This window comes from Sorex araneus, chromosome 1, assembly GCF_027595985.1.
Source record: "Sorex araneus isolate mSorAra2 chromosome 1, mSorAra2.pri, whole genome shotgun sequence".
Lineage (NCBI taxonomy): Eukaryota > Metazoa > Chordata > Mammalia > Eulipotyphla > Soricidae > Sorex > Sorex araneus.
This window is the reverse complement of record NC_073302.1, coordinates 440,537,403-440,553,271: the sequence shown is the minus strand read 5'-3', so window position 1 is coordinate 440,553,271 and position 15,869 is coordinate 440,537,403. Positions and strand designations below refer to the sequence as shown.

At 55.0% G+C, this 15,869-nt stretch overlaps 1 protein-coding gene across 1 annotated transcript in view; it reads left to right on the top strand.

Annotated features, from left to right (window-relative positions):
* Positions 1 to 3,663: 3,663 nt before the first annotated feature.
* Positions 3,664 to 15,869, top strand: part of TRPV5 (transient receptor potential cation channel subfamily V member 5) — a 29,372-nt gene continuing 17,166 nt past the window's right edge. Inside the window, exons 1-8 of the mRNA XM_004608332.2 lie at positions 3,664 to 3,791; positions 5,692 to 5,789; positions 5,925 to 6,047; positions 7,003 to 7,140; positions 7,382 to 7,480; positions 7,560 to 7,735; positions 8,103 to 8,249; positions 9,740 to 9,952. Of these exons, the coding sequence (XP_004608389.2) occupies positions 3,664 to 3,791; positions 5,692 to 5,789; positions 5,925 to 6,047; positions 7,003 to 7,140; positions 7,382 to 7,480; positions 7,560 to 7,735; positions 8,103 to 8,249; positions 9,740 to 9,952 (1,122 nt within the window). The remainder of the gene's footprint in view (positions 3,792 to 5,691; positions 5,790 to 5,924; positions 6,048 to 7,002; positions 7,141 to 7,381; positions 7,481 to 7,559; positions 7,736 to 8,102; positions 8,250 to 9,739; positions 9,953 to 15,869) is intronic.

Sequence of the window (15,869 nt, the reverse complement as noted above, 5' to 3'; positions counted from 1 at the left end):
AGACTCGGAGCACTGGACTTCTCCCCACCAGCCGTCCAGGGGGCTGTGCACGGCACGCCTGTGCGCCCTCCAGTGGGGCTTCTCTGGGGTGGGGGAGTTGCAGAGAGGGGGTGCCTGGGGAGCCCCTTTCCACAGGAGCCCCCCGTGTGGTCCGAGGTCTCTCCTGAAGGCTTCCACAGAGAGCATCGCTGCCGCCCGCAGACTGTGTGGGACCCCCGCCCGGTGGCACGGTGACTGGGTAGCGGTCCGGGTCCCCTGAGGTGGGGAGGAAGGTGTGAGGATGCGGGCGGCCTGCTCAGGCTCTGCCCTCAGAGGCCTGCAGGCCGGATGGAAGGGTGCCCGGGCAGACCAAAGGCTCACCCCTGCAGGGTAGCTTTGGGGGCGGGGCCTGGCTCCATCGGGCCTCTGGGCTTAATGGGGGCGGGGGCGGGGGGCAGGGGGAGATCTCCCAGGCTGTGGTGGAGAGAACCGGGTCGGACTGCCCATTGTCTCCACACACGGATGCCTCAAGGTCAAGCTCTCTGAGCTAATGGCTGCCGAGCCCCCCCGAGCTCCACCCCCAAGTGCTCTTGGCACCGGAATGAGGAACACCGGCTCCCTGATGATCACAGTTTGGAAATCGACCCAACCCCACATGGCGAGAACACAGCTCATACGCCTGGCTTTATCCAGCACCACAGAATTTGCAGCCTTTTTTTTTTTTTTTTTGCTTTATGGGTCACAGCTGGCAATGCACAGGGGTTACTCCGGGCTCTGCACTCAGGAATCACCCCCGGTGGTGCTCAGGGGACCCTATGGGATGCTGGGAATTGAACCCTGGTCGGCCGCGTGCAAAGCAAACGCCCTACCGGCTGTGCTATCGTTCCAGCCCCAAGATTTTTGTTTTTGTTTTTGTTTTCTTTTGGGGCCACACCCAGCTATGCTCAGGGGTTCCTCCTGACTCTGCCCTCAGGAATCATGAGGACTATATGGGATGCCGGGGATTGAACCTGGGTGGGCCGCATGCCAGGCAAACGTCCTACCCGCTGTGCTATCGCTCCAGCCTCCTGCAGCCTTTTTTGATTCCTCTGCTTTTCTAAATTTTATCCATCCATTGGGAGTAATAAAAAAAAAAAAGAACAAAGCAAAGTTAAAGGGATCCCCAGTTTCCGGCAAGGACGAGCTTCTGCAGAGGAGTAGGGACAATGACCGCCAGAGGACAGAGGTGGGGGGGTCACAGAACGGGGAGAAGAGAGAAAGGGACCATCAGGGGATGATGCAGAATCTAAACCAGAGGGAGGTGGTGGGGTGGGGGTGGGGGGAAGATCATCCAGCGCTTGCCTTGCTCGCCGCTGACCCGGGTGCAACCCCCAGCACCGCGTGTGGAGAGATTCCCGAGAACCAAACCAAGAAGCAACTCCCGAGCATTTCCGGTTGTGGCCCAGAAACAAACACTCGGAATAATAATAAATTAAGAAATAAAACAGAGGGGCTGGAGCAATAGTACAGTGGGTAGGGCATTTGCCTTGCATGCGGCCGACCCGGGTTCGATTCCCAGCATCCCATATGGTCCCCTGAGCACCGCCGGGGGTGATTCCTGAGTGCAGAGCCAAGAGTAACCTCTGTGCGTTGTCGGGTGTGACCCAAAAAGAAAATAAAAATAAAAAATAAAGAAATAAAACAGAAGACGGAGCAATGGGGAGATGAGGTGGCTGGGAAGAGCCAACAGGAATTTCTGAACTTCTGGACCAGCTCTGGGGGTGGGGGGCAGTGTGGCCCCCCTCGGGTCTCTTGTTCCTGCCCTTCTCACTGCCAAGAGGGCAGCTGGGTGCTCCCCAGGCTCAGGGGCTCCCCCCACTCTCCACTCAGACCCGGGGACCATGCCCTTGGTGGCCGGCCCCGTGCACCTGCTCCGTGCGGCTGGGACCAGCCCCTCCCAGCCCCCACCCCTCCGGGACTAACTTTATGGGTTCAGTGTTTTCTCGGCAGCCCCTGCTTATCAGCGCATCTACCACCCCCACCTCAAGCTTATCGCCACCTCCATCTCCTTAGACTGCGAGTCCCAAGGCTGCAGAGGCCGCGTGCACCCCACTGCCCTCCCGTCCAGGCAGAAAAAAGTCCCACAAGGTGACCCCTCCTTTGTCCGGCCAGCATCTCCCTTCCTTCTGGGGGGGGGGGAGGCTGCCTCCCTCCTCTCTCACCACCCCTGCCCCTCCTCCTCTCAACCCTTCTTCCAAAGGGCTTTTGCTCCTTTCTTGAGTCTCCAGAGAAGCATTTTCTCACAGCACAAGAGGGGGGAGGTCTCTGCTCCAGATAGACGCCCCCCCCCAAGAAGCAAGCAGGTGCACCCAAGTCTTACAGCTGAATGGACAGAAGGTCCCCCCAAGAAGCAGCACTTTGGCGTGGTGGTTTAGAGCTAAGATTCCTGCTTGGAGGCCACATGCCCTGTGCCACCTTGGGGTGGGGATGACCGTATCCCTCCCTGGGCTTCGGGATCCATCTGACTAGCCTCTGCTCAGTCTTCTGGTGGGTCTCTGAGAACACAGACTCAGGGGGTCCTAAAGAAATGCACCACTGACTGGCTTCTCCATTCGCTCATTCCTTCCCCGATCTCGGGGACCCCCGGTGCACTCAGGAGGGCTTCTGTCCTCCGCCTGGCTCTGTCCCTGCTGGTCCGACTCTGTGGGGATGCAGGATTCTCTGCGGGGCGTGGGGGGTGGGGGATCTGCTCTGACCAGGGCCTGGCTCCGAGAGGGGCGAGGAATGCTGGGGTCCTCTCGGTGGGGTGACCCGAGAGTCTCCTCTGGAACAAGGCTCCAAGCTGCAAGGTCGGCGACAGATAAATCAGGGAAACAGCCTCCCTGCTCCCCATGGCTTTCCAGCCCATCCCTGGGAGGAGACTGAAAAGTTGCTTAGTTCTGTTTTTTTTTTGGGGGGGGGGAGGGTGGCACACTTGGCCGCGCTCAAGGCTTACTCCTTGCTCTGTGCTCAGGGAGCACTCCTGTAGGTGCTCGAGGTTGCAAAGCAGTGCTGGGGATCAAACCCAAGCACCCCGCCGCCTGCCCTGTCTCCAGCCAGCCGAGGCCGCCCTGCTCTTCTGCTCCTACTTTAGGGACAGAGGCCCGGGAGAGGATAATCAGCAGCTCAATTTCACAGAGCACAGAGACACAGAAAACTCTCCCTCGCTGATCGTGGAGGACCGAGGGTCCGGATTTCAGCCTGGGTCTCTCTGACAGCCCAGCGGCATCCTTAGGTTCCTCACCCACAGGACCCCCTTCCTCTGTCCTTGCTTCCTAGCCCCGAGCCCCCTCCCCACCTCCCTCCCCGCCAGCCCACTGCCAGCCACAGAAGTTCCCTCCCCTCTGTTCTGGGCTCTGGGGCGTGCAGGAGTCCTGGGGCTCTGCCCTCTCCAAACTCCACCTCCTCCAGCTAAAAGGTGCTGTGTGGCACTGCCCTCAGCATGCGGGCACACACACACACACACACACACACACACGCACACGCACACGCACACACGCACACACGCACACACCCATCCCACAGCCACCAGCTCCACAGTCACAGCAGAGGTATTCTCTCTCACTCCAGTCCCGGCTAGCACAGACCCCGCCTCCTCCTTGACTCTCTGCGGTCCCGTCCCTGCTCCTTCCAGCACATTCCTTGCGGTGCCTGGAGGGAGCGACCATGGGGGCGCCTGCCTGCAGGGCCAAAACGCCCTGGATGCATGTGCAGAAGCTCCTGACCTCCTGGCTGGCCAGAGAGCAGGACTGGGACCAGCACCTGGACGAGGTGCACATGCTCCAGCAGAAGAGGTAGGAGCCCCGGCTCCGCGGCGCCCTCCCCTCACACGGAGCACCCCGGAACTCGGGGCCGAGCGGGGAGACCCCCTTTCCTTTCAGCACCCGCTCTGGCTTCTGAGTGGTGGCATTGGTGAGCTGGGGGGCCGCGGGGGGGGCACTTCCAATGTGGACTTGAAGGCAGGTGCAGAGTGACACCCAGACTTTAGCCCTTCTGCATGGGGGGAGATGGAGGTGGGACCCCCCAAAGGGATCAGAGAGGACCCCTAGGAGGCAAGGGGGGGTTCAGACAGGGTTGGTGGGGGGCAGGCAGCCGGGCAGGTCTCATGGGCTTTTAGAAAACTTATTGGTGGAACAAAGTGTGGAAATAGCATTGATATGTGGGGAACTGGGGGACACGGGGGACAGGGCGGGGGGCTTTGGGGGCGCGCGTGGAGGCTGGCTGCTCAGGAGGGAACCCCAGGCGGCGTTTGGGAATCTGGACTCCATTCATCTGCTGTCCATTGAGTCTGCTGTGGGCAGTGAGCTGCTGGGCTCACAGTGGAGGGGCCTGGGCCAGCACCTGCCTCCCTCCCAGTGATTCTGCGGCTGATGCCCTTGGGGGGCTTCCATGGCTAGGCGAGATGTCCAGATGGGCCAGATGCCTACACCCCCAGGGGCGCCTGCCGGCTTCTGTCTCGGAGAGTTTGGGGAACGTGTGTCCCATGGCCACGCTGCTGGGGAGGGGAGCGCTGACCTTGGCCAGCCTGGGGTTGGGTCAGGACTGGCTCCGAGGGTGGAGAGAAGTCCCTACCCATTGGCCTGCCCCACCCCCATGCCTTGAGAGAGCCTCGTGGGTGGCTGTCATGCTCAGGAAATCCATCATCACATCTGAACAAGGTCATGTGCATTTCTGCCCTGTGCTAGTCCCCATATGGGCCCCCGGCCCTGTGTGTGGCCAGGCGGAGACCCCCATTCGGGCTCTACAGGGAGCCCCAGCTGCCCCCATCCCCCGAATCCCCAATGCCGGGTGGCACTAACCAGGGCCCCAGAGAGAGGGGAGGACCTGGTGCCTCCTGTCGCGGCAGGAAACGGGCTAGAGGTCCTCATGGTGCTTGCCTGCAGCCGATCCCAGCCGTCATCCCCTCCCGAGGCCCTGCCTGCTGCTCCCAAGCCCCCACACAGAAAGGACTTGGAGGGCATTGGGAGGGGGCAGGATGCAACCCATGGCAGGGGGCAGTGCCTCCCCGCTCGCTGGGTCTGCCCTTCTCTCTCCCTCCTGACCCTCCAGCAGACAGCCGCTGAGTTCACCTCTGGAGCCGAGACAAGCAGAGATTAGCATCAGGGTGATTTTATCTCTCCTCTGACAGACCCAGGCCCCAGAGAAACAAAAGCGGAGATAACAGGAGCTTGGGGAAAGATATCCTGGCGCTTCCCACCCCTCCCCGCCCCACCGTGGTGCACACTGTGTCTGATCCCGCCGTGTGTGTGGGGGGGGGGCAGGGGGCACAGAAGTTCGTAGTTCACAGATGCGAGTCCTCTTCCATTAGCCAGCTGTGATCTCCCCCTCACACTCTAGGGGTCCCTCAAACCTGGCTTCCAGGGTCAGCCCGGAGCGCGGGTGGGCTGTGTGGGGACAAGGCTGTCCCCCCTTTGCCCACTTGTCAGATTCCAAAAACTTCGAAGAGACCCTTGGCCTCTCTCAGGACCCCTATTCCGGACCCCAGGCCCCCTCCCCGAGCCCTCTATCGAGTGTCCCCTGAGCCCCGCTGGAGAAAGGGCCGCAGGATGACAGTGTTTGCTGGGGGAAGGTCCTGCGCGGGCTGACCGCGCCAGAGGCAGGAACACGGTTCCCCATGCATCTCAGCGGGCTGAGCTCTGGCTGAGCTTGGGCCTCTCAGCTGCTCTGTCTCCCCCACCCTGCCCCGGGCCCCAGGATCCGAGACTCCCCACTGCTGCGGGCGGCCCAGGAAAACAACCTGTGCATGCTGAAGGAACTTCTGCTGGACCAAATCTGTGACTTCCAGCAAAGAGGTGAGGGTCAGGGTGAGAGGCAGCTGCCCGTGCTGACATCCCAGGGGCCCACGCGTGCCTGCAGACCCGGGTGGGGGGGGTTCTCCAGGGACCCTGACAGGTGGGTGAAGACCCCTGCTGCTCTTGCTCCGCCAGGGGCCCTGGGGGAGACGGCGCTGCATGTGGCTGCCCTCTACGACAACCTGGAGGCCGCAGTGCTGCTGATGGACACCGCCCCACAGCTGGTCAGGGAGTCCGTCTCCTGCGAGCCCTTTGTTGGTGAGAAGCGTTGGCCGTGGACACAGATGGGGGCGTTCTGGCCTCGGCTTTCCCTCCGGAGGGGGGTTTCTGGACGGGCTGATGGAGGGTGCCAGGGAAAGACCTCCCCACTGGGGAACAAGACAAAGGTCCCGCTAGCCACCAGCCTGCCTTTCGGCTCCTTCACACGCCCCGAAACATCTGACCCCAGTGATCTATGTCCCCCTCATCTTGAGCTGGGGTGCATGAGAGTTGGAGAGATAGGCTAGTGAGGAAGGTGCTCGCCTTGCATGGGGCCACCCAGGTGTGATCCCCGTCCCCAGTGTGGTTCCCTGAGCCCCACCAGGAGGGATCTCTAATAAGCACGGAGTCGGGAGTAAGTCCTAAGCACTGCTGGATGTGGCCCCAAAACGAACAAGAAAAGGACCAAGGCTGTGAGGAGTGTGTCCCTACTATGAGGGTGGAGCAGAAATCTGCCCCAGGGGCCACCAGGGCATGTGGGACTGGGGGTGAAGGGGTGCTGAGACCCCAGAAACCGGGGATACACCTGGGGATGGCGGGTCTATCCACCTCCTCTCCTCCTCCTCCTCCTCCTCCTCCTCCTCTCCTCCTCCTCCTCTCCTCCTCTCCTCCTCTCCTCCTCCTCCCCTCCTCCTCTCCTCCTCCTCCTCTCCTCCTCCTCTCCTCCTCCTCTCCTCCTCCTCTCCTCCTCCTCCTCTCCTCCTCCTCTCCTTATCCTCTCCTCCCCTTTCTCCTCTCCTCCTCCTCTCCTTATTCTCTCCTTCTTCTCCTCTCCTCCTCCACCTCCTCTTCTCCTTCTCCTCCTTCTCCTTCTCCTCCTCCTCCTCCTCCCAGCCCCCCTGCCCCCCTCCCCCCCTGCACACCCCAGCTGCCCAGGAGGAGACGACCACAGCGGGAGGGGTTCTCTGGGCCCCGCAGAACCCGGGCTCCCCGTGACGGGGTCTCTGGGCTCCAGGTCAGACGGCCCTGCACATCGCCATCGTCAACCAGAACGTGAACTTGGTGCGCGCCCTGCTCGCCCGCGGCGCCAGCGTCTCGGCCAGGGCCACGGGCACCGCCTTCCAGCTCAGCCCGCGCAACCTCATCTACTTCGGTGGGAGCCGGGCCCGGCCCGGGGAAGGGGGGCGCGGGGGCAGGAGCCCGGGAGGGGGCAGGGGGCAGGTCTGTGCCTGGGGCCCTGAGGGTTGGTGGGAGGGCAGGGCAGCGCCCCACCCCCGCCCCCGCCTGGTCCTGCTGCCCAGGGCCTCTCCCGGGGAGCAGAGGGCCGGCCTGGGGAGCCCTGCCCTGCCCTGCCCTGCCCGCGCCGTCCCCCCACGAGCCCTGTGTGTCCCCAGGGGAGCACCCCTTGTCCTTCGCCGCCTGCGTGGGCAGCGAGGAGATCGTGAGGCTGCTCCTGGAGCACGGCGCCGACCTCCGCGCCCAGGACGCGCTGGGTGAGCACCGGGCCGGGAGGGCAGACTGGCCGGGCCAGAGGCGGGCGCGGCCACTGACCCCCGCGTGCCCCGCCCGCAGGCAACACGGTGCTGCACATCCTCACCCTGCAGCCCAACAAGACGTTCGCCTGCCAGATGTACAACCTGCTGCTGTCCTACGACGGGCTGGGCGGCCAGCTGCAGTCCCTGGACCTCGTGCCCAACCACCAAGGCCTCACCCCCTTCAAGCTGGCGGGCGTGGAGGGCAACACGGTGGTGAGGGCGCCCCACCCCGTGTGGCAGGCTCATGACTTCTCCCCAAATTGCACAAAGGGGGTCACCTTGCTTCTCCTCCATCACTGTTGAGTGATCACCTGTTGAGTGTCAGCTCAACAGGACCCGAGCATCTTGCTTTAGGTCCTTTGCTTTGGTGACACAGAGCTCTTATCCCTGTGCTTCTCCTCTACTTTCAAAACACCGCAGGGTTTATGGGCAGGAGAGAGTCAGACTGAAAGAGGCTGGTTGAGTCCCCAGCGTCCATCAGTCCTAGGGAGGGAGCAGCATCCCGCCCCCACACCTGTTTGCCTCACCAGATTCTCCCCCCTCACCCTGCCCCCACCCACCCTCCCTCATGTCCCCCCAGATGTTCCAGCACTTGGTGCAGAAGCGGAAGCACATCCAGTGGACATACGGGCCGCTGACCTCCACCCTGTATGACCTCACGGAGATCGACTCCTGGGGAGAGGAGGTGTCTTTTCTGGAACTTGTGGTTTCCTCCAAGAAGCGGGAGGTATGGATGTGGGGGCCAGTGTCCGAGCTGAGACCGCCCATGTGCTGAGGTCCTGGGCGCCAGGCTTCCCGACTGGGGAGTAGAACCTCCTCAGTCCTCTGCATCTCTGTCCTGCCTGCACCCTCTTCTCCCCACTATGCTCTACTCCCCCTTCTCATCCCAGGCCATAAACCCTGTGCCTGGAAGTTACATTCTAACGTTCATTCATCCTTTCAGCATCCTGAGCTTCCTGCTGGGCTCAGAGATATAGTTTCTGCTCAGAGATATAGTTTCTGCTCAGAGATACAGTTTCCGCTCAGAGATACAGTTTCTGTTCAGGGATACAGTTTCCGGTCCTCATCAGTGTGGTGGGTTTGGGGCCTTTCCTGAGCGGGTAGGAAGCCCTGAGACCCAGAATCTCAGGACAGGTAGTGCAAAGGGAAATGCAGTGGCTGGTCAGATGTTCTTCCTGCCCTGCCCCTCCCTGGTCCAGCCTCATCTTTCTCCTCTCAGTGGCTCACATCAGGGCACCCACCCACCTGGCTGCAATTACCGCCACACCCACTGCCTCAGCTCCTGTAGGTCCCCTTCGGTTTTGTTCGCTGCTGCTGCTGGGGCTGTAGTGACAGTGGGCTGTTCTCACACTCTCCTGCCCAGCTGCAGGGCTGGTGGAGAAGGGGTCGCATGCCTTTAGTCTCTGTGCTTGTACACACGCTCACTGGGGAATCACACTAGGGTTGTGGTGCTCACACACAATTGGCAGTAGTAGCCCTGAGAGGTCATGCGCACCCTCTCACCACCAGGGAGTCCCAAGCAGCAGTTGCCTGCATGGGGGGAGATGTCAAGGATCAAACTTGAGACTTTGAGTTTCCGAGGCAGCTGTTTTCACCACTGAGCATTCCCCAGCCCCCTACCCGAAATGTTTACTGCTCCTGTGCCACCTGGAACCCTTGTAGAGTGAAGTCAATTCCTTCTGTGTTTGAACTTTCCCGGACCACCCCCTCTGTATCGGGGAAAGAATGTTAAACTCCCTGCTTCGATGCTCAGTGCGGTGGGTGAATCTGCTTCATCTGCTTCATCCTTTTCACTTTCTATCCACGATCGTTCCAGATTCCCAAACACACTCCCTTACAAACGCCTTCTCAGACCTCCCTGCCTTGGGAGCGGCCTCTCCTTCACGGGCTTGTCTTCCCAGCTCCTCCTCCACTCAGAGCTGCAAGGGTGCTCTGGTACCTTGTATCTGCTGTTGTAGGGGTTCGGCACCAGCACCCCAAGCTCCAGCCACACGGTAGAACAGCAGCAGCTGCATCAAGCTGAGCTCGTGCAACATAGCAGAACCACATACAAGCTGTCTGTAAATGACACGGTTGTCTCTTGGAATGAATGATGCCATGTTGGTTATCCTCTAGCTTTTGGGGGGGCTCCAGGAGCAAGGTGGGGTGGACTGGCAGTGGGACCTTGCGCCTCTCACGATGGTGGTCACACCAAGCTACACTCCTCTTCCCCGTCAGGCACGGCGGATCCTGGAACAGACGCCAGTGAAGCAGCTGGTGAGCTTCAAGTGGAACAAATACGGGCGGCCCTACTTCTGTGTGCTGGGCGCCTTGTATGTGCTCTACATGTTCTGCTTCACGATGTGTTGCGTCTACCGCCCCCTCAAGTTCCGGAATGTCACTCGCACCGATGCCAGAGACATCACCATCCTCCAGCAGAAGCCCCTGCATGTGAGTCTTCTCAGGAAGGGGATGGATGGATGTCGCCCCCCGGGGCGTTAGTAGAGATTATAGCAATCCTGCGGGCACCCAAGCAGAAACTAGATGTGAGAGTCGGGGAGGGGTGACCAGGTGGGTGAATACACGCAGGTCCAGGGAGCTGTGGCGCTTCTCACATATTTGGAGAGAATGGTTGGTGGGACGGGACCCATTCCGTAGGGTTGTCCAATTCTTCCTGATTTATACAGAGATACATTCCTTTGTCAGATAGACTCAGATGGGGAACTCTGAGCATCTCAAGAGGGGACAACTGTGCCCAAATCCCCTTCATCCGTTTCTGACCTGTTAGGGCAAATAGATCAGATGCTGTCCGGTGGTTTCTGTGTACTGTCAATATGCGTGAGTTGGCAGCACAGTACCACCTGGCAGTCAGCTGGCAACTATGCCACAAAAGGGCGCCTGGGCTGGAAAAAAGGTGGACATCCGTAATCTCAGAGGTCTTTTAAACTCACTGGGCTTCTCTTTTCATGGGGCACTTTAGATACCTGGTACAAAGAGGAAGTTTGATTGTAGGTTACATGTAGCAGAGGTCAGTGTTCTGAACCTAGAAGCTGCCTTCAGATGTAACAGATGAGTACACTCTAATAAGCATACTTCTCAGCGTACTGTACATTGTTTTATTGTACCTAGGTAGCCAATGTCTCTGTTTTGGTGACCTGAATGTTGGTGGAAGTTTGTGTAGGCACGTGGACAGAAAGCAAGAGAAAGGAACAAGAATTTTGTCAAGCACGGAAGAGCTGGGTGACTGTAGATTTAGGCTCCATCTCTGCAGGAAGTGTTAGCCACACAAAGAGATCAGGCTGAACTAGAGGGATGGGGTCTGGGATAGAAAGATAACAAACTGCCTGCTTCATCAATGAGCAAAAAGCCTGTGTCAGATTGGACCAAATACAGCACAGAGAAAAAACAGTATGGCGGAGGCTGACTCAGTCCCAGAATAGGTCAAGTCACTGTGCATCTTGAATTGCTCCTCAATAGATGATAGAGGGGGAGTGTCCCTGATTCTCACCAAGTAGCATCTGTTGCTCAGAGAAGACAGGCTGGGTGTTGGGGCTTTATCTTGCCAGAGGTGGACACAGGAGTTTACTCCTTCATCTCCAACTGGGCATGAGAGACCATGAAAGGAGAAAGAACAGCTGAGATGGGCCAAGTGGGATGGGTAAATGACTTGAAATCTGGAGATACACAGACATGAATGAATTAGAATCCGTGGACTTTTCCCAGTGTTCCTAGCTCTGTTTTGCCAGTTATGCCTTTTCCCTGGCTTCTGTTGCATCAAAGTCACTCAAGGACTTTCTGAATTTGGAATGTAGGTGATGTACCGACCTTAGAGTTGGTGAAGATGAGCCTTAGACGACCCTCCCTTGATCTCAGAGCTAGATGGGCAGAATTCAGTCTGAGCACATTCACGTGTCCTTTCCTTTATATTTATTTCTCCCTTCTTCCTCCTTCCACTTAGTAAAGCCCCATCGACACAAATGGACTTTTCTTAGTTGGGGACAGAGGTGAAGAGTTGAGAACACAGCTGGGAAAGAAATGGGGTGCTACAGAAAATCAGGACAAGGGCCCTTATTCTCAAATGTTATTCCTTAGTTTTAGTAATGTGTTTACTTTCAGTCGCACGGAAGAGCCTGGCAAGCTCCCCGTGGCATATTCGATATGCCAAAAACAGTAACAATAACAGGTCTGATTCCCCTGACCCTGAAAAGAACCTCTAATCATTGGGGAAAATTAGTAAGGAGAGGCTGCTAAAATCTCAGGGCTGGGACAAATGGAGATGTTACTGGCTCCCGCTTGAGTAACTCGATGAACTACGGGATGACAGTGACACAGTGATACAGTTTACTTTTAGTATTTGTGTTCCTCTTACATGGCAGAGGTCTATTTGGATCATATCAGGTGTTTTACAAACTATCTGCATGATTTCCAAGATTCTGCTTTCATGATGGCTCAGATTTATCATATAATGCATTCTTTCCTCTTGCTTCATTTTTATTATTCGAAAGCCTTAGGAAAAAATTCACTAATAGAGTCTTGATGGGATTAAGAAAATTGTTGGCAGGTCATGTGGCTTTTTTCTCATTCTTTAAAAAAATTTTTTTTTATTCTGTAGGTGAGGTAACACAGTGTACTTCAATAGCCTAGTACAATCATGTTTGCATTTTTATTTATGGCGTACTAAAACTTGTTTTAAATATCAGTGAGTACTTTGGTTTTGGATTACATTAGTCACTCTAGAAGCACAGGACACTCTATCACGTGGAGTCACGTGGAGCTTCCCCTGGGGAGCTTATGAGAGCTGAAAAGTCACCAGGCCCCAGGAGAGCAGCCTAGAAGCACCACCTAAGACAGTTAAAATGGAAGGAAAAAAATCTGCATTAATTTTATAAGATCAGCAGACGTGGGTGGGGAGGGAATTGTTTTACTTCTCTCTTGGTTGGAAAATACATGCACAAATTTCTTCACTCTTAAGTTGCTTCATTGTTCAATCTATCTCATTGTTCAATTATGAAAGAAAAACCTTTCCAGATGTCCCTAATAATGCTATTGGTTATTTCCCCTTTCTCTATTCAACCTATACCGGGTTTAGGCAGAACTAACGTGATAGTACTAGTTATCTTGGGTTTCCTGGTGAGAGTTCAAAGTCTGGGTGTGAGGAGACTTGAGTTTTAACCTGAGCGCCAAACCAAATATTTGTTTAATGTTGGGTAGATCCTCTCCTCTCTTGCTAGATAAGTGGCTTTTAACCAGGATTATACATTAGAAACATGGGAATCTGTATTTTTTCTTTTCTTTCTTTCTTTTTTTTTTTTTTTTGCTTTTTGGGTCACACCTGGCGATGCACAGGGGTTACTCCTGGCTCTGCACTCAGGAATTATTCCTGACAGTGCTCAGGGGACCATATGGGATGCTGGGAATCGAACCCAGGTCGGCCATGTGCAAGGCAAATGCCCTACCCGCTGTGCTATCACTCCATCCCTGGGAATCTGTATTTTTTTAAAAAGATTGGTTCTTATAGTCAGCATACCTAATCAGCCGTATACACGTGCCCAAACCTTCACTTTGATATTGGGGGGTCTAAGTGATGCTCGAGAAGTCTGGGGGTCTCATTAGTGATTCTTAGTGAACTGGGCCAGCTGCCCAGGGCAAGGACTCGAGGATACGAAGTCTCTTGGGCCTTTCGGTGTCAGGAATACCCAGGCCACCTCGATAGTGCCCTGGACCTCTGGTGCTGCAGTGAGGCGTGGGGGCTAGGGTGGTGCTGGGAATCAAGCACAGGTCAGGTGCATACCAAGCGTGCACCCTCACTGCTGGACTACTTCTTGGCCCCAACTTTGGTATTTTTAAGAATAGCCTTTATTTTTTGTTTTTAGGTTAACCCAGTGATGCTCAGGACTTATTCCCGGTTCTGCACTCGGGGACCACTCATGGGGGTGCTGGGGGATCATATGGGGTGCCAGGGTTTGAACTAGGGTCAGCCGTGTGCATAGCAAGTGAGTTATCCATAGTACTATCTCTTAGCATTTATCCTGGAGTGATTCTAATATTGATTCAGGCTGAGAACTACTGAATTGCATCTTTACACTCTAAGCAGCTTGGACTAAGCGTTCAGTCACTCTGATCGTTGAAATTTCTGACATGCTTACTCAGCCAGAAGGCATTGAGCATTCTGCCTCAGGGTTCCTTTTTGTCTCTTTAAAGTCTCTCATTCTCTCCTCTGCCCTTTCCCTAAAAAACATTCCATGATGGGGCTGGAGTGATAGTATAGTGGGTAGAGCATTTGCCTTGCACGTGGTCCCCCGAGCACCGACAGGAGTAATTCCTGAGTGCAGAACCAGGAGTAACCCCTGTGCATCGCGGGGTGTGACCCAAAAAGAAAAAAAAATCCACGAATTTGTCCTAAATGAATAATCCTTAAGGCCTAGTAGAGCCTATGCATTGTTCTAGGTGTTAGAAATTTAACATACTCTGAGAAAAACACAGGTGATCTCTGCCCTTGAGTTTATTTACTAGCTAGTTTTTGTTGGTTAAATAAATAGATATTTGATTACAATCTGTGACTGTTCCAATTCACACTTTTTTATGATAGGGGAAAAGGACATGATAGCCATATTACAGAGACCTGAACACTCAGAAAGGCTTTTATGAGAAATTCAACAGAGAGTGAAAAATGAGTTCTAGGTAGAGAAAATGCATGTGCAAAGCCCCTAGTAAAGAAGGATGTCACTAGTGTCCTTTAAGAGAAGGGAAGAGGCTGGAGTGATAGTATGGGTCGGGTGCTTACCTTGCACATGAATGACCCAGGTTTGATTCTTGGCGTCCCATATGGTCCCCTGAGCACAGCACAGAGCTGAGAGTGAGTAGTGAGCACTGCTGGGTGTTGTTAAAAGAAGAAGTAGGAGAAAGAGAAGAAGAAGGAGAAGGTGGAGAAGGAGGAGGAGGAGGAGGAGGATGACGAGGAGGAGGAGGAGGAGGTGGAGGTGTAGGAGGAGGGGGTGTAGGAGGAGGAGGAGGAGGAGAAGAAGAAGAAGAAGAAGAAGAAGAAGAAGAAGAAGAAGAAGAAGAAGAAGAAGAAGAAGAAGAAGAAGAAGAAGGAGGAGGAGGAGGAGGAGGAGGAGGAGGAGGAGGAGGAGGAGGAGGAGGAGCAGAAGAAGAAGAAGAAGAAGAAGAAGAAGAAGAAGAAGAAGAAGAAGAAGAAGAAGAAGAAGAAGAAGAAGAAGAAGAAGAAGAAGAAGAAGAAGAAGAAGAGGAAGAGGAAGAGGAAGAAGAAGAAGAAGAGGAGGAGGAGGAGGAGAAGAAGAAGAAGAAGAAGAAGAAGAAGAAGAAGAAGAAGAAGAAGAAGAAGAAGAAGAAGAAGAAGAACAACAACAAAAACAACAACAACAACAACAACAACAACAACAACTAGCTAGGGAAGAGGAAGGGGCCTACAGACAGAATGCTCTGGTAACTCCCCAATGCCCCACCACCATCATTTGACCTTTTAGGTCCTACTAAGGATTTTCACTCCTCATCTCACAGGTAAGTGAAAGATCAAGAAGGCTTCAAGCAAAAGAGTGAGATGCCAAGGTTTTAGCTTTAGAAAACTGTCTCTCTGCAGAGTGGAGAACAGGTGTGAGGGGGCCAAGAAGAATGTGTGGAGACCAGGAATGATTGGCCTAGGCATGTGAAGGAGAGATAGGAAATAGCAGATGGCTTTTGGAGACTTACCATAGAGAAGATCCTCATGATTAAGTGATGGAGAGGCAAACAGCAAAAGAGAGGGTCATGATAGGAACAATGCACGCTTAACATGCTCTGGAGGCCAGCACAATTATACAGTAGTCCAGGGGAAAGGCCCTTGAATTGCATGTATGCAACTGACCCGGGTTTTATCCCAGGAACCCCAGGAGTGATCTCTGAGCACAAAACCAGGAGGAAGATTTGAGCATAGATGGTAATGACTCCAAAGCCAAACAAAAATCATGCTCTTTCTATCTTCAGCCATGGGATTGATCTGTCCACACATCATTATTTCTCTGAACAACCCAAAGCACTGCAGTTCTGTGAAATACAACTGATTCCAACTCAACATAATTTCATTCTGAGGATCTAACCAGTCAGTATAGCAAAGTTGAAATGAGAAGACCTGGCAGGTTAAAAATGACATTTCTGAGAGTTTGCATTTATCCTTCCCTCTTGCTGATTCTGACAGGGAGGCAGGGAGATGGGAACTCCTGAGTCTCTGCATTCTTAAATAGCTGTTGGTTGATGCTGTCACTGTGATTCTGAGGACCGCATTTTGAATAATAGTGTTGCCTATCCGTTAACCTATTTTAAAGATGGCAGATTAGTAGAATTCTAAAGGTGAAGATCAGTAGAGTTTATG